At 38.1% G+C, this 18,326-nt stretch overlaps 1 protein-coding gene across 4 annotated transcripts in view; it reads left to right on the plus strand.

The window, feature by feature from the left end:
- LOC122559908 (cadherin-like protein 26) overlaps positions 1–17,310 on the plus strand; it is a 42,862-nt gene extending 25,552 nt beyond the window's left edge. For 3 of the 4 annotated variants that reach the window (XM_043710016.1, XM_043710017.1, XM_043710014.1), the window contains 8 exons: positions 1,954–2,096; positions 3,689–3,922; positions 6,954–7,175; positions 9,137–9,258; positions 11,185–11,295; positions 13,204–13,293; positions 15,220–15,324; positions 15,797–17,310. In XM_043710016.1, the coding sequence (XP_043565951.1) occupies positions 1,954–2,096; positions 3,689–3,922; positions 6,954–7,175; positions 9,137–9,258; positions 11,185–11,295; positions 13,204–13,293; positions 15,220–15,324; positions 15,797–15,973 (1,204 nt within the window). In that variant the 3' untranslated portion in view covers positions 15,974–17,310. The remainder of the gene's footprint in view (positions 1–1,953; positions 2,097–3,688; positions 3,923–6,953; positions 7,176–9,136; positions 9,259–11,184; positions 11,296–13,203; positions 13,294–15,219; positions 15,325–15,796) is intronic. The other variant, XM_043710015.1, reaches the window with a different exon arrangement.
- Positions 17,311–18,326: the final 1,016 nt, after the last annotated feature.

Here is an 18,326-nt window from a genome sequence, read left to right on the forward strand (position 1 = left end):
TTCAAAATTCCAGCCCCCTTGACTTGTCCGGACTTGTCCGACCTGCCTAGCTCCTTTTCCACCTATCCACTCCACCCACTCCTCCCTGACCTATCACCTTCATCCCCTCCCCCACTCACCTATTATACCCAATGCTACTTTCTTCCCTCCCCCTTCCCTCCTCTAGCTTATCTCTCCACGCTTCAGGCTCTCTGCCTTTATTCCTGATGAAGGGCTTTTGCCCAAAACGTTGATTTCGCTGCTCCTTGGATGCTGCATGAACTGCTGTGCTCTTCCAGCACCAATAATCCAGAATCTGGTTTCCAACATCTGCAGTCATTGTTTTTACCTCATAAGTGACTTCCTCTCAATTTGTGAATATTCAATGAGGACACCCATCTTTCAAAACTAAAATGGATTGTTTTCCTTTTACACAATACTCTGTGACTCAGGTCCATGGCAATGCAGTTGTACTCACCTTTACAGAGCCTTATAAAAAGAATGAAACTAGACAGCCTGGCACCAGCCAAGATACGAAAAACAACAACAGCACACCTGTCAACCCGGCAAAGATCTTTTTACTGCATCTGGGCCTTGTGCCAAAACTGGGAGAGCCGTCCCCTAGATTAGATAAGCAATGCATGTAGTAGAGGTTTCCATGGAATTATGTCTTACAGATGAATACTTAGATACCACCATCACTATCCCTGGTTATATCTATATCAATGCGAGGAGCAGCAACTGGTTTACCTAAAGATGAGGTGTCAGCCTGGTGAAGTTTCAGTACAGAACTACTTGCAGGTCAAAGAGATAATCAGCATGTAATAGACAACTGGACAACATCCAGGCTTGGGTTGCTAAATGGTAAATAACATTCATGTCAAATAAATACCAGTGAAGGACTATTTCCAACAAAAAAGAATGTAGCCATTGTCCTTTAACAGTCAATGGCATTAGCATTGCTAAATTCTCCATTATCAACATCTTTGAGTGATTTACCTGAAACTAATCTATAGACCAGCCATATATACACTGCGGCTATAGCGCAGGCCTGAGATTGGGGGTTCTGTGGTGAGTAACTCACCTTTTGACTTCTCATTGCTTGTCCACTATGACGAGGCACGAGTCAGGAACATGATGGAATACTCTTCATACCTGGATAAGTGTAGTTTCAACTCATGAAACTTTGACACCATCCAAACAAAGCAGATGTCTAACATTATCAAGATTTTCTCCCTCCACCACTGATATACAATGGCAGCAGTGTGTACCACCTACAAAATGCACTGCAACAACTTAACTAGGCTCCTTAGACAGCACTTTCCAAACCTGTGACCTCCATCACCTTGAAGGTCAAGGGCAGCAGACAAATGGAACTCCACCACATGCATGCAAACTACATCAAGCCAGGAACCTTCCTTAGAGCATCTGGAAGTTTCTTCACTGGGATGGGAATAGGATTGTGCAGACATGTGTTCAGTTAGTGGTGAGAGTCACTGCTGTGCCATTGATCACAATTCCAGGCAAATGAATGAGATGAGGGTGTGGAATGATGTCCTGATTGGCATTCCTGGTTTCCTGCCCAAAGGATAACAATGTGTTATGGCTGTCAGGAGATGATGGCTAATTTCATCGCTATGGCCATTACCCATATTCTTAGCAGTGCACAGGGAACAGTGGAACTCTGAGGAATTTGACAATAGCATGTGGATGGTTGAAGAGTGGGCACAAAATCCCTCAAAAATATTAAGCTCAAAGATAATAAATTGTAAACTAAAATCCAATGCCTTAACATAAACTGCCTGTGTTGTGTGAAGAGGTTGGGAGTGAGGTGGTCAGAGTGGATTCAATGATGCATAAAATTAATCATACTCCTCTTCATTCTACAGAGACGTCACTGTATAAGTTAATACATTACATTTAGCTAAGACGGTAAAATCAAATGTTCTTCCTTTATTACATTTTCTTTTCAAGGTATGTAAAAGCATATGATCCTGGTGAACTAGTTTCTGTGGATAAAGTGACTGGTATTGTCACAACGTTGAAAGAATTGGATCGAGAAGCACCCTACATGAATGGAAGTGTTTATGATATTATTATTCATGCAGTTGATGATGGCAAGTGATATTTAAAATGACTTTAATAATTCAGATGTTTTAATGATGCTTTTCAACTGTTTTGGTGAGATATCCAAATCTCTGATTCAAGATGAATATTTGTCATTATAATGCATAGAGTATCTTTAATCTATGGTTTCAAATACTGCTTTACTGGTTAAAATAGCTGACAATAAACATCAGTGGTTTCGGTGTTCCCACAGCTTCTTCTCTCTTAGGACAATAGTTTGCACAGCAGTAGTCAACTCTGTGCAAAGCATCACCTGTTATGGTTCAGGAGACTGCCATTGCAGTCTCTGCTACATTTGCTCCTGATGAGGACAGCAGACAGGGAAGGTGCCTAATGCAATGGTGTCTATTTCCTCTGGGTGCTCTTCTCAATATACTGAGTTTTCATTTTCTGCTCACCTCCTTTCATGCCTTACAAACAGTTAACCTCCAAAGATCATAGCTATCAATGACTGTGTCCAGTTGGCAGTGCATATGCAGGCAACCCTTTGGCTGAGATATGAACAATTAGGGTGAGGTTATGACCCAGTGGCCAGTTCACTATGCAGAAGGTCTTTGGGTATGGGGTCATCATCCATTTGATGAACATAGCCAAGACAGTGCAGACATCATTGTCTTAGCATTGTGCGCATGCGGATGGAATTAGCATGTTCCAGGATCTCTGAATTGGTTACTTTCAACAGTTATTGAGGACGTCTGTCACAACAATGGTGGAAATAATTTAGTCTTTTGCCATGCTTGGCATGTGTGGCCCATGTCTTGGTATTGTAGAGGAATTGATTAAAGATGCAAGCTTGGTAGGCTCACAGTTTGGTGTACTCAGTGAAGGTACTGATGCTCTATACTCTGTTATTTAGTTGGACATACAGCTTTTGCAATGCATGTATTGATATCTGTGATTGCATAGCCAAATTTCAGTACCTAATTGTCAATGCTGATAAATAGCGGTGTGGGATAGATGGTGATATGGCAACAAACTGGACCATGATATATGTTTTTATAGTGCTAGTAATTGAAACAAGCTTTTTATAGGCATGAGAAAGCTATTCTATTAATTGTAATAGTATTCATACCGAGGAACACCTTCTATAAGCATGACCAGTCTTTATTCTTTCCCTATTTGATTTATTATTGGTTTTAAAAATGTTTGAAAAAAATATTTATACAGAGGAAGAGAAGATTATTGCAAGGGAGCAGTTTCCCAATTAAAAGTAAGATAAGTTCATTCAACTGTAATAGAACTGTACAATTTTTGCTGTCATCTCAAAGAAGAAATGCCATAGTAAAATGGGTTAGCACTTTCCCATTAAGTGTCTCACGGGTTGAATATTGGAAGTGAGTGAATACTGTAATTTCATGCATTTTTCCACTAAGCACATTAAGTTTTCTGATCCATTTATCGTAATAAGACATTGTACACAAAACTGATGGAACATTTTTGTTTGGAAACTGAAAACAGGAACTTGTCAATCAATAATTGAAGTTATTCTTATAAAATGCATTTAGTAACTGTGATACTTGCAATCTCTTTAAAAAAAGGGAATTAATATGGATAGATTTGTGTAAATTTTTCTTCATTTTAGGTGTGCCACCTTTGACTGGAACAGCCACTCTGCACTTACACTTGTCAGATGTTAATGACAATGCACCATATATAGTGAACAACAATCAACATATGTGCACTAATGGCAATGCGCGATCCATCAATATTATGGCAGCAGATGATGATGAAAATCCATTCAGTGGTCCATTCACATTTGAACTAATGGATACCAAAGTATTTGGAAAGAAGATGTGGAAATTATCAACAGCATATGGTGAGTGTTCTTAAAGCTTTCAAGATGAGAGTTATGATTCAGAGATGCCGGTGTTGGACTGGGGTGTACAAAGTTAAAAATCACACAACACCAGGTTATAGTCCAACAGGTTTAATTGGAAGCACACTAGCTTTCGGAGCGATGCTCCTTCATCAATCACCTGATGAAGGAGTGTCGCTCCGAAAGCTAGTGTGCTTCCAATTAAACCTGTTGGACTATAACCTGGTGTTGTGTGATTTTTAAAGATAAGAGTTGATAGTGAAGCAGAACTTGAAATTTTCACTTATATTCCCATCATTGTTCCTCAGTTTACTTATTGATAGTAATTAATGTATTGAAATCCTTGTGTTGTATGCTCAGAAGACATTCAACTGGTATAAGTGTATATTGTTTTGATAATAGTATTTCTCCTCTTTTGCAAAACAATCCTTTCATCATTGTAAATTACTACTCCATCGCCATCTACCCCTGAATTTCTTATTCTTTTAGCGTCAGCCAGAGAATTCCCTTTAATGACTACTCTTCTTGCTCTTGCACCTTTTACCTCTGATATACTGTGAAGATTGATTCTTGGTCCCTTCCTATTTCTCAGCTAAATGCTTCCTTAGTAATACTGTTCCAGAATATATCATGAGTTTCCACCTGAACAGGTTTTGGGAGTAAGGCTATTTGGTTATACTAGAGGCGGGGTGCCAGGGTTGACAATTGAATAATTTTCAGGATGCAGGAGGTCATGAATGACGTCAAGGGCCATGGTTTGGAGACAATATCTTTGCATTGTTCGAGGATTGGTTGGCAGATGTGTGGCAGAGGATAGGAGTGAATAGATCGCTTCAGGCTGTGGCTAGTTAGGAGCAATGTTTGAGCCCTCAGCAATTTACAATTTATGCGGTTATGTGGACAGGACACTGAGTGTGGTGTGTCCAGACCTATGGGCAATGTAGGACTGGATGGGGGGAGTGGTGCTGGTCTGTGGAGAAAATAAATTGAGGCTGCAGGCGACATGTTAAACATCTTTCAGTTGCTTGGCGATAGAAGAGACCAGACTTCAAATTTTACTCCGCTTTAGAATTACTCATGAAGTGAGATATCACAAGTGTATGGCTCATAACTCAACAACCCATTACCAGTGTTCCATTCATAGGTAAACAAGTCATTGTCCAAGTAGTGACAAACTCCAACCTTATACATGAAGAAGGGCTCATGCCCGAAACGTCGATTCTCCTGCTCCCTGGATGCTGCCTGACCTGCTGTGCTTTTCCAGCAACACATTTTCAGCTCTGATCTCCAGCATCTGCAGTCCTCACTTTCTCCTCCAACCTAATACACTCTACTTTAATTAACAGAGTGGCTGGTTTATGGTGAGGTGAATGGGCTATAATGTCAACAGACATGAGGTTATTCTCTTTGTGGAGGGAAATCGAGGAGTAGGAAATTTTTAATGATGAGAGAATGGGCAGTGTTATTTGGTAGAGCCTACACATCCTTTTGGTGGCATGGTGGCTCAGTGCTGCCTCACAGTGCCAGGGACCCAGGTTCAATTCCAGCCTCAGGCGACTGTATGGAGTTTGCACATTCTCCCTGTGTCTGCGTGGGTTTCTTCCAGGTGCTCTGGTTTCCTCCCACAATCCAAAGATGTGGAGGTTAGGTGAATTGGCCATGCTAAATTGCCAATAGTGTAGGTTATTAGTCCAGGGGTAAATGTGTAAGGGAATGGGTCTGGGTGGGTTACTCTTCGGAGGGTCGGTGTGGACTTGTTGGGCCAAAGGGCCGGTTTCCACACTTTAGGGATTGTAATTATGCATGAGTCCCAGGGTTTGACAGGTAGCTGCCATAGGTGGTTTAGATGGTGGATATTGTGAAGAGACCATGAGCAAACAAAACCTTTACTCAATGTAATTTATCATAATGAGAAGTGAATTCATTGAAACATAAGATTCTTAAGTCCCTTGGTAGTACGGATACTGAGGAATATTTCCCAAACCTGGAGCACTGAGAATCAGTGTCACAGTCTCAGAGTAAGAGGTTGGCCATTTGGGACTTAGAGGTGGGCAGAGCTTTTGTCACTCAGTGGGTTGTGGAATTTACATGCAGCATCCCAAAGAGGGCTGTGGCCACTCTGTTGTTGTGTATTTAAAACGGAACAATAGAATTTTGGATACAAAGGGAATGAAAGAATATGGAATTGTGTTGGAAAATGGAGCTGAGATATAAATCCATGATGATCATAGTAACTGATGGAGGATACTCCAAGAAAGGCTGAATCTACATCTTATGTTTATACAATTATGATTCCCAGCCCTATCATCTCTCTCAACAATCTCTGAATTGTTGCTACATTCACTGGAAATCAGCACTGGCTGAGCATAAACTTATTCCAATTAAATAAAGGGAATTTTGAAGCCATTGTGTTCAGTCCCAAGGCAAACTACCTATCCATCAACTCCATTCCTCTCCATGACAACTGTTTGAGGTAGGACCAGAACCTTGGTGTGGTATTTAACACCGTGATAAGTTTTGAATCACATCTTCTATCAATAAGGATAGAAGGGGGACCTCTTAGGACCTTCATAACATGCCTGACTCTTCGCAGTTTCCGTTCGTCTGCTTCTGAAATCTTCATCTCTCTTTTCTTATCTCTAGACTTGACCATTTTACCACTTCTAGGCATATTCTAATCAGTGGAACTTTAAGCTCATTCAAATCCCTGTTGCATAAAAAGTCTGCACTTCTCCATTTCCAGCCTCTTGAGCATTCCCAATTTATGACCATGTTTTTCAATTGTCAATCTTTTGAATCCCTCACTAAATGTCTCTATCCCTCTTCACTTTAAGACTCCTCAAAACCTACCTCTTCAATCAAATGTTTGGTCACCTGACCTAATACCTCCTTATGAGGCTTGATTGATAGCTCCACTATAAAGTGCTTTGAGATGCTTTATTATTGAAAAAGGCACATTCAATTTACAAATTGGTGTTGTGGTATAATGTATAAAGTTCAGTTTTATTCATTGACTGTGCTCTGTGTTCAGGCACATCTTCACAGCTTATGAGTCTGCAGGATCCCTTACCAGGAGTTTATGCAGTGCCTTTCAAGATCCATGATCGACAAGGAATTAGTAATGTGAATGTATTGAATTTGCGTGTTTGTCACTGCCCAGATGAGGTTGAATGTGAAAGCCTGGAAATCCATAGATCCATTGGCGTTGGCACAGCCATTGGTGTTGTGTTTGCCTCATTGTTATTACTGCTTCGTAAGTATACAAATATCCTGGATCTCTCATTTACAGTCAGTTCAAATATAAATTCCAAATAATTTAAGCTTCATTTCCTGTCGTTGATCGTTGAGATATTCCACCATCCCTATAAGAGAAGTAAAGAAAATATATTGATGAAGAAAGAAAATTAAACAATCCAATTAGTTCCTTTATTTTTAAACAATCATTCACGTACTAACATTAACACAAGGTAAAAGAAATGTTTGATTCATTTCAATGGCTTAAATGTAAAGTAATAAATTTGGAGTAGAAGGGCAGCAAAAGGAAATATACTCACATGTGTTATGAAGATGTGGGTGTACTGTACCTTTAAGAGAGTTAAAAGCTGATAGAGCTACCTAAAGCACCAAGTGTTCTCAATAAGATACAATGTAATAGGTGCTCTCGCTACTGGGGTAGCTGGGGTAGCTGGTTGCCTGGAAATGACAAAATAGATTTGAATGAGGCCAATTAATTTAAATTATACCCTGAAAAATATCAAACTCCAATCCAGTTTGAACTTACTATATTGACAATCTTAAAAGTCAATAAAACAACCCGATGCTTTGGGGGTAAAAGATTAGGGAAAATTGAACAGTTGAGCGGAGGACTGCCAAGCTACCAGCATGCAAGAAGACTGCCTGAAAAATAGATCTCTTAAAAGTACCTTTATTGATCAGTAACCTGTGAAGCAGAATCCCTAAGAAAAGGAAAAGAAGACACAGGAAGATCCAAATAGAAGTACCGAAATCTGCCTGGTTTTGAGATAAGAAGTTTTGTTTTGTAAATCTTACATAGGAGTTTTATTGGACTAGTATTGTAGAAGGGGAAGGTAAAAGATAAGTGAGAGGAAGGACTTGTAAATAATTGTTTGTTCATTATTCTCTGTTACACTTTAAGAAATAAAGTTTTTAATTTTTACTTTAAATACTTCTTGGCCTCTCGAATTTTCACAGATTACTGCATGGGATAAATCTTTTCTGTGTTGCTGGTTTAATTTAAGCAGGAGAGTTTACCCCGTGTTGTAATACATGTTAAGACATTTAACAAAGCAGCTGAACAAAGTGACAGCAAAACATACAAAGTATAGATCAAAAAGACATACAAAAAAAAGCAAGTAAGATTCTGGAGGAGCTCTGATGATGAGTCATCTAGGCTTGAAAAATTAGTTTGCTCTCTCTCCACAGATGCTGCCTGACCTGCTGTGATTTCCAGCATTTTTTTGTTTTCAGTCAAGTAAGATTCTGGATTGTACACGTAGCAGCAATTAATATAGTACATAAACACATGAGGAATTAAAGCAGGAGCAGGCCAAACAATCCCATCCAGTTTTGCTCTCTCATTCAATAGGATCATTATTGTATTTCTATATCAACTCCAATCTCCCACTCTGTCCCTATATCCCTTGATTCCCTTAGTTCTCAAACATTTAACCATCTCAGCAAGACAAAGTCCAAATCAAGATCCTGATGGGGTCAGATATGTCATCCCTGGCTCCTGATAGATTTAAAAATTATATCTAACTGGTTAACACAACTTGCTAGTATGCAATAGACTTCATCTTGTGGTTAAATCAAGTGTCTCTTTCTTTAAGACTCAAGAGTGTTTCATTTTTTACCACTGTTAACTGAGCAACAGTTCAGACCCAGTATAAAAAGGAAAAATGTTAACTTAATAGAATGTTAATTGAGAATAGAAAAGAGGAATGATGGCAGCATTCTACTCTCACCATTGCTGGTAGTGGTCTTGATTCTGCAGATGTATGACAGTTGCCAGATATGCAAGTGTAATAGGTTAAATGGCCTCTCTGTGTACAGTAATTTGTGTGATTCAGCTCTTGCTACTCAACAAACATTTACTCCTGGCTTTCTTAAAATATATGGAGTCAAACTGTAATACTTGGATCACGTATGTATTATGCATTAGCACTCATTGTATTGTCCTTTTCCTTCTTACAGTTGTTCCATGTTCATTTTTGTTTTGTAATTTCCCCAACAAGATGCGGACTAATTTAGTCCCTGATGAACCTAATGGGTCATTAATAATGTACAATGAAGAAGGAGGTGGTGCACCATGTTCAGTAAGTGATCAAAATTTACTTATTTTCCCAGCTCCTCTTGTTATCCTTGTCTTAATCTGAGTTATGATGTGTAAAGATAATTTTATAGAAAGGTTTTGTGGATGATTTACAATTTTCATCCCTTTAGTTGGCAAGGTAATCTTAACATGATTAGCTTTGGAGAGTGTGTCTTCTTTATTATAGAGAGAGATTAGATACCCTACAGTGTGGAAACAGGCCCTTAGACTCAACAAGTCCACACCGACCCTTAAAAAAGTAACCCAACCAGATTTATTCCCTTACCCTATATTTACCCCTGACTAAGAGACAGAGGGGTAGAAGGAGAAAGAGAGAAAATGAGCAGAGAGGGAGCTGATTGGATTTCTTTTCTGTACTTCATGTAGTAAAATTTAATATAGAAAGAGTTTGATATATGATTTCTTTGGGATTTAAATAAAGATTTGCTGACAGAAGAATTTGGAGGTGTTAAGGTGCAGAGCTATGGATTGAATTCCAGTTCAGAACAAGGAAACAATGAGGGTGCTCAAAATAAATGCAGAATTATCTGCTGAGTGAGTTAAGTACAAGTATGCTGACAAACTGGAAAGAACATATTGAATGTCCCCAAATAACTAGCATGCTTAAAATATTATGAACAGTGCCTTTGCAATTGACAGCTATGGCCGTGGTAAATGTGAGCACTGTCTGCTCAGTATAGGTGTGCACTGTGTAAGTGTGGGGATGGCAATCCACAGTGAAAATACAGATGAATAGTAGGTGTCATTTGTTTAGGAAATGTAAAGACGGCATTATCTATTATGTTCTCTCCACAACACTGTCTGACTATATTTTGAATTCTCAGCTTTTATTTCAGCATTATCTGCATTCATTTCAAATAATTTATTGTTCCATAAATAATGGGGATTTTCCTGATATCTCTGCCATACAATGATTTCCATTTATGTTATCTCCATACATTAAAACAAATTCTAGCTCTAGCTTCTCCTTATGTATACTTCAGCATTCAAGAATAGTCTGGGGTAGTCCTCCAGTATAGTCCAGACAGAATGTGCCACGTTATCCTAGAATGTTGTGTTCTGCAGAACTGGATCAGGCAAAGAGGCAATGTGATAGATGTTGAGTTGGGAGTTCGGAGAAGGATGAGGATATTCAGCTGCACAAAGTTCTCCTTAGGGATGTCAGAGCTCAGAAGTATTTGGCGCTACAAGTCAGACAGAGTTTGATTGATACGCAGTTCCAGTAGCTGCTAGCTGGGAGCTGAAGAGCATTATGGACTTTCAAGGTCAAGATGCGTGCATCTGGTTCTAACTGTGGGTGCAAACTGCAACCTCTATTTATTTATTTTGTGGTCCCTTTGGTTGGCTGCTAATAAAAGATCATGTTTGATTTTGTCCAATGCTTGCCTGTGTGTTATATTCTCTTCCTAAACAATGACAAGATGCGGGTGACCACTGGACATTAGGGAAAGTCGTGAAGATTCAGAGAGGATCTTAGGTGGGATGTAGCTAAGGAAAGGTAAAGAGTGTGACCTGGTTGTTAAACAGTAACTAAAATGAGATATTGGGGTAGCAAATGGAAGGAAGTATCAGCCATGGTCAGTGTGGTTTTTTTGCCAGCTATGCTATTACTCGGCCAGTAAAGGTCAACACCGGATTGCAACACACGTCCAACTAGTGAACTTTGAAAGATGGCATGGACACAAGGGATGCCAGCCATCCAGTTAAGCAGCGCATTATTCTGGGAATGGTGCATGATGAGAGATAAGTTGGCAATTTAACCAAGGATATAGAACATTTGGATTATAGTGTAACTATTCCATAGATTCAAGGCTATGAAAGAAAATATTTCCTTGTAAACTATACAAGCATAAGAAAAGCAATGTATATTGCAAATTTGAGCTGATTTATTTATTTTCTTCTTCTGCAGGCTGACTTTATTTCACGATTCTTGCCAGAAGAAAATGGTCACTTTTTACTCCATGGCTTTGAAACTTCAGGCACTTTGCAAATAGAGAATGAGAATCTGCTCAAACATAAAGTAAACAACTGTTTTCCCAAGTGTGAATCCTTAGTAGAAGTTATTTACTTTACAAAAACATAATTAAAATAGACTCACAAATTCTAATTCCTTGATGTAACAATAATGGAGTTCCACATAAAGTTGCACAAGATCTCAAGATTTGGTTCAGTCTGAATAGTTTTTTAAACATTTCAATAAGTACCTTTCTTTACTTCCTGTCCATGACATTTTCAATATTATTTCAATAACATGCCAAATGAACATGCAAAGGAAAGAATGGCACGCTGGCTCAGTGATTAACACTGCTACCTCACAACGCCAGGGACTTGGGTTTGATCCCAGCCTTGGGTGACTATGTGGAGTTTTCACATTCTCCCTATGTCTGTGCAGGTTTGCTCCAGTTTTCTGCTACATCCAAAGATGTGCAAGTTAAGTGGGTTGACCTTGTTGAAATTGTCTGCAGTGTTCAGGTTAGGCTAAGTGGGTTAGCCATGGCAAATTTAGGACTAAGAACACAGTGAGGGTCTGGGTGGGATGATTGGTGATAGGCTGAATAGCCTCCTTCTGCACTGTAGGGATTCTATCCTATGAAAGGTGAATATAAAAAAAACTTCAGACAATGCTACACCTCACTCCCATTATTGCCATTTTAACTATGGAATAGGATCAGCTGCACATCTGTAATCTAATCATATTGACACACAACATTAATAGTCTACCATTTGGTGAGAGAGCTTACAATCCAATAAACATAAAATAGTGCAGAAGCTGGAAAGCTGAAGGAAAGACAAAGCATGCTCGAGAAACTCAGCATTTGTAGAGAGAAAACAAAAGAGTTAACATTCCAGTTTGACTCTCCATCAGAACTAGGTTGAGCAAGCAGGAAGAATATAATTCTGTCCAGGGCTAACCCATTAATTATTGCCACTTGTCTCACCACTTCTAGGGAGGGGAACATTGCACTCACAGTTACTGAAACACATATAGGATAATATGCATAAAACTTTTTTATTCCATGTGTAGCATACATTCATACTTTAATAGATTGAAGAGCAATAAAAATCTATGTTTTAATCCATGTGGGAATTTTAAATTTACATTTCTGTCAATCTTCCAGATTGAGCCACAATCCAAGTGTGTGCTCAATCCAGATAAGGAACCCAGAAGTGGCATGATTACTTATGATCTTTCTGGATATAGCCAATTTAAAAAAGCCAACCCAGGACACCCATCCACCATGAACATCTGGTGGACCAGTCAATCAGGAGGCTGAGTAAGAGAGCTCACAGTGATGTCCAGCCAACAGTACTAATGGAGCCACTGAGGCAGAGATGAAATACAATGGAATCTCAACAAGAAAGCTCGCCCTGCAGGACTGTAAAATGTCAAAACTCCCTCCTGACTACAGGCACTAGGACTATTCATGTGGTGAAGGAGGTCCTCCACAGAATGAAAGACTGTTGCTGTTGATTCCAAGTTGATACATAAGAAGATGGTTGATCAAAGACATCATTAGTTCACCTCCTCACTTCCCTGGACTGCTGCCAAGAGACCACCTTCAGTTAAATGATAGGATCTGGTCTCAGCCACCATCTGGATGATCCCAGCTGTGGTATATCTGCCCAAGCTCATCCAATTATGGACTTAATATATATTCTGCTGCTGCTTGGCTATGATTCTGTACAGATTAAATGTAACTTGCCGATTCTTCAACTCTAGCCCCTTGAAATGGACCTTCGAGTTGTGTTTGCTCTTTTAATGAACTTATTTACTTGCATCACAAACTTCAATGGCTTGTGAATCTATGCCCTGATCGGTGTGTTTTTCTATCCCATCTAGAATGTTAATTTCCAGGGAGTATATGGCTTTCTTATTCTTCAATGCGATTCAATTATGGTACAATTAAAGATTTTTTTTTTACTTCAGGGATTCTTCCAACCTTCAGCAGAAAATCTGACCCCAGTGAACTCTTCACCTAGCTATGACTTCAATAATCATAATGGCCTGGAGACTGCAGTAAGAATGCATTTATTATTTATTGATGAAGCATCCCCATGCCAAATATTTCCTTTGACTTCAGCTGCAGTTGTTTGATACAGATAATACTAGACCAAATTTGTTCAATTATTTCTACTTAAAAAAAAAATTTATACCCAAACATAGCATATGAACATATCTTTAGGATCATATCTCATGTTAGTTCAAGACATTTTCAATATACAGTATACTATTCTGTTTGATTTTCTTATAGAAGAAAGTGGCATTTGTATAAAGCTTTTCAGGGCCAGTGAAGTATTGTGAAATATAGCCATTGTTCTAATTTACAAAATGTGCAGCAACAAACAGCAATATGATGACCTATTAATCTGTTTTTGTGATATTGATTCAGAGGCTAGGTCATAGGAAAAGCTCTTTGCTTCTCTTCAAAATAATGTCATTGGACCAAATCTTATGTTTTTCGCTAAGTCTGAATTGCACTGAGTTTTTTGGGGGGACTACAATGAAATGCAGAAGCATGATATAAATGGATCCGAGGGTGTCATGAGGGCTCTTAGGGGGTGGCACAGAGACTGTTGGATACCAATGTCTGTGGACGTGTGGTGCATGTGGTAGCTGTCCGTGGAGTGTTCCCAGAGATGTTGATGTTCACTGTCCAGCATGGAGGTCCTTCACAGCAAGTGGCATATTGAATTTGCCAGGGACCTGCCCTGACTTCCATTTCACATTTTCTCAATGTATAGAATATTTGGTAAATTAGGAAGCTAAATATTAATGAGGCAAGTTAGGCCATTATCAATAATCCCAAATAATTGGCAACTTGCCATTGCTTAACAAGAAGCTGGCTGTGCCAATTGTCAAAAGCAAAAAGATGGAGTGAAATGCTCCTGTTGTCAATTTTGACCTTACTCACCAAATTCCTCACCTGATTCTGTCACAGATCTTGCCATAGCCCATGCAACTCAGACCCCGATAGGACTCCACCCGTGAAATCTTACACACCAAACTGAGCAGGTAGTGAGACTTTGACTTAACATTTTATTCAAAGGATGTCAGCTCTAACAGTGTAGCCCTCCCTTAGTAAAACATTAGAGTGTCAATCTTGATATTTATACACAAATCCTGGAAAGGGACTCATACCCAGAACTTGTAACTCAGAAGTGAAACTATGACAAAGTGAGCCATGGTTGACATTTTATGAGATGCTAATAATGTGCTAGAAATAATGGAAACCGTATCAGAGGAAATATTCCAGCAACACATGATAGAAAGGAGAAAGAACATACTATTATATAACCTTATTCATATTGCCAGGATATCCAGAGTACTTCACAGTTAGAGAATCGTTTTTTGAATGTTGTCACTGTTTGAATATAGGCAAATGTAACAGCTAATTTTCATATAGTAAGGAACCATCAACAACAATGAGATAATGACCAGATAATATGTATGTAGATTGAGGGATAAATGTTGGCTAGAACATAGGAAATTTCTCTGATATTCATTCATTAGTATCATACCTTATTACAATTACTGCCATTATACCACACCTAATACATTTTAAAATTGTGAAAACATATATTTTTAATGTAGAGGCAAACTCTATCAACTTTGTATGCCAATTGCAAAGTTACTAGTTTCCATCTTGATCAGATACTTAGAAATTCAGATTGCATTGCTACCCCAATCTAATGTAATCAATATGCTAAAATGTATTGATAATCATAGTTTTAAAGTGAAAATTAACATCTGTCAAAAATTAGTTTAAAAAACTGCAAAAGAAAATAATTTGTCTTGATTATGTCTTTTAATATATTTTTAGTTCTAGATTGCTGGTGTGAAGTTGTATATGTCATTAGATTATCTGTTCAAACCACTAGGAATTTTGATTAAAAATGTAATAATTTATTCATTGTTGTCTAATTTGTGCATCTAAATCCTCAGGGTAGAATACATTTCTCTGAGTCAACTATGTCTCCAACTATACACCAAACTGGATCCAGACAAGTCATGAGAAGTAATCTAGATGATCTTATCTACCAGGTACAGGTATAGTGATTAGACACAATATAATTAATTGCTTAGTTGGCAGAGCAATACAACGTCCACTAATGTTGAAGGCTTTTTATAACATAAATGCACTGAGTGTATGCTCCAATGTCCCTTTGCCATTACTATGTGGATGGTGAAATGAAGTTGCTATTCTAGAAACAAGCTGAACCCTAGGGCTATCTTCCAAATAAGCTTCATATGAGCAAAAGTTGTTCAGTGCTAGATTTTCAAAATTGTATTGTTGAGCATTTTCCAACGTAAATGTGAATTAAAGAAATTTATAGATGAGGAAGATAATATTTTTCCCTGGCATTATTTGTATTTCTGAATATAGGTATTTTCATTGTTTAGTTGTGGTTCAGTATATGAACGCAACAAAAAATAAATTGTCATCTTTCTTACAGGCCTTGTATGTTTGTTTAACAGTGTTATTTTTTTAAAAACAGCTATTGTCTAATATTTGTTTCAGAGAGTGCAATTCTACAATGACAGGGAAGACCTCCAAGACCATTGCGCACCCCATGTTTATATGCATGAGGGAAGAGCTACAAGTATAATATCGCTTGACAGTCTCATTAATACTGAGAAAAGAGATGACTTCAATTATCTTGACCAAACTGGAACCAAAGTTTGTAAGCAGCAGTGAAATTTGTCAGTGAAACCTATCAAAAATATCCAATGTAATCATTAGAACTTTGTGCAGATGACAAACATGCTCTAAGTCCCAAATTAAAAGCAAGTTTCAACTTATTCACAGGTTTTGGAAAAGGTCTAGAAATTTGATCACACATATCTATTTTTCAAGAGCTAAACCAACTCCTAAACATCTAAAATGGCAAAACACAGAACAGAAATGCATTACCCACGATACCACCAAATTACACCATTAGCATCAAAAGCTCACAGCAAAAGGATTTAAGTTCACAAATACGTTACTTAGTTGGTGATGGTGTTCTTCTGACCCTACACTTGACTCACCAAATATTGAGTTGCCTAAGAAAGATAAACTTCAGCAGTTTCAGGGTCTTGCTGGAGATTGCAAAATTCTGATGTGGATCATCGCACATATATGCCCAGTAACTCTTCATATATAGGTGGTTAGTAACAGCTTCAGGTGGCAGCTTCCTATTTGTATTTATAATTCTTTTAAGAAAAAAAGGGTGTGTTATTGACCGTTTTATGAGAGGTTTAGTAGTATTGGCTGTATGTCTGAATATCAATCAGGAATATAACATACTGTGTGAAGTAATGCTGACAGATCAATACTATGTCCACCCTGTCTGTGCACACCATTTTGAAGGGTGCTTTGAATGCCTGATTCTATTTCCAAGTTAGAATTTCATGATTTGAATTTTACAAAATATCTACTCATTTCGTAACTATAATTGGCAAACATCAAAATCATAAAGGTTTTTACTTACTTTCTTAGTTTGGAACACAGGTGAAGGGTCAATATCCATTAAAAGAAGTACCATCAGGGTTGAAAACTTTAAAAAAACAAAGTAGTAATGAAATAATGGTTAGGTGATATTAATCTTAATTTTAAAATGTGGTGAGTATTTTTGGATAAAGAGAGGACTTAGTGGCTTAGATTATTAATTTTTCTTGTGACATATTTGCATTTTATTTTGCTTTTTAAAAGCGTACGTTAAGCAATGATCGTTTTGGTGTTTAGTTTATAAAGTATTTCACTCGGATGTCATGCCATGTCATTTTAAAATGATACTTTTTAATGTACTTCATTTGCATGATGAGACAGCTTTGTCTTAATAAAATACAAGGATTTTTCCAGTTCCTTAAAATGTTGGAAGCTGCAAAATCACAAAATGTTATGGGTTATTCTAGCTAAATATTTTATGATGATACTATGGTGAATTGTTTACTGGGGTTTGCTTTCAAATGTATGGGCATGTTTTTGGGACAGTTTCCAAAAAAATGTTGCTTTTTTGTTGCTTATACAATATTAAACTGTTTACTTTGCAACTGCTGGAACATGAACCATTGCTTTCAATTTTATATACTTGTGATTATAATGGATAGATATTTTGATCTTTAATTATCTTGCAGTAGAGGTCAAACACACCTCAGCATGATACAATAAATTTCTATGCTGGGACTTAGATTGATTTTTAGAATTGGTTTATAATGAGTTCGGAGAATAGAAAATGCTGCATTGGTGATATTCCTGGCACAAACAAGCTGCAGCAGACAGAAACAACTCAGATGATGGTTCAACAGAGGAATTATTATAAGATATGTAAGAATAAGATCAGCTGTAAATGGCTTGCAAGGGGTCACCATGGTCCAGTGCCATCTTGGGTTTTTTCCATCAGCATGAATAGGATAGAGATCTAAACTTCAGAGGCACAACTATGAAAAGAAATGTGCTTGGCTCGTAGGATGCAAGACATTGGAATGCTTGCCAGGTACTTTTATTCTCATAACTTAAAATATTTTGAATCTGCCTCAGCTTGTGTGGTCTAACTTGGAGAATGTGGTCAACTCTAGGAACAGTTTGGCTGGGATCCCATAGCAAGAAGGTATGTTCTTTTTCTGTTGTCTTTGCAGGTTCAGTAAAAGTTCTAATAGCTGACACTCAAACTATAGGCTCTGCTGTGGCGAGACCAGTACAGCAAATAGCAATGGATTTTCAAGACTTCATCTCTTGCAGTTAATAATCTTGGACTATTGAATCTCAGGCATAAGGAGTGGGATTAAGACAATACAATTGTTTGTATGTCAGCATATCTACTCTGTCAAATGTTTCAACAAATAGCCTCCATGACATCAAAAAGACAGCATTTCCAAATTGCATTGGCAACAACTGAATTATTGAGGTGCCATTGCCCAAGTATCTTTGTCCATTGGGAGTCATTTTCAAAAAATGGGGCAGCACGGTGGCTTGGTGGTTAGTACTGCTGCCTCACAGTGCCAGGGACTCAGGTTTGATTCCAGCCTTGGCGACTGTCTGTGTGGAGTTCACCCCACGCCTGCGTGGG

This window comes from Chiloscyllium plagiosum, chromosome 20, assembly GCF_004010195.1.
Source record: "Chiloscyllium plagiosum isolate BGI_BamShark_2017 chromosome 20, ASM401019v2, whole genome shotgun sequence".
Lineage (NCBI taxonomy): Eukaryota > Metazoa > Chordata > Chondrichthyes > Orectolobiformes > Hemiscylliidae > Chiloscyllium > Chiloscyllium plagiosum.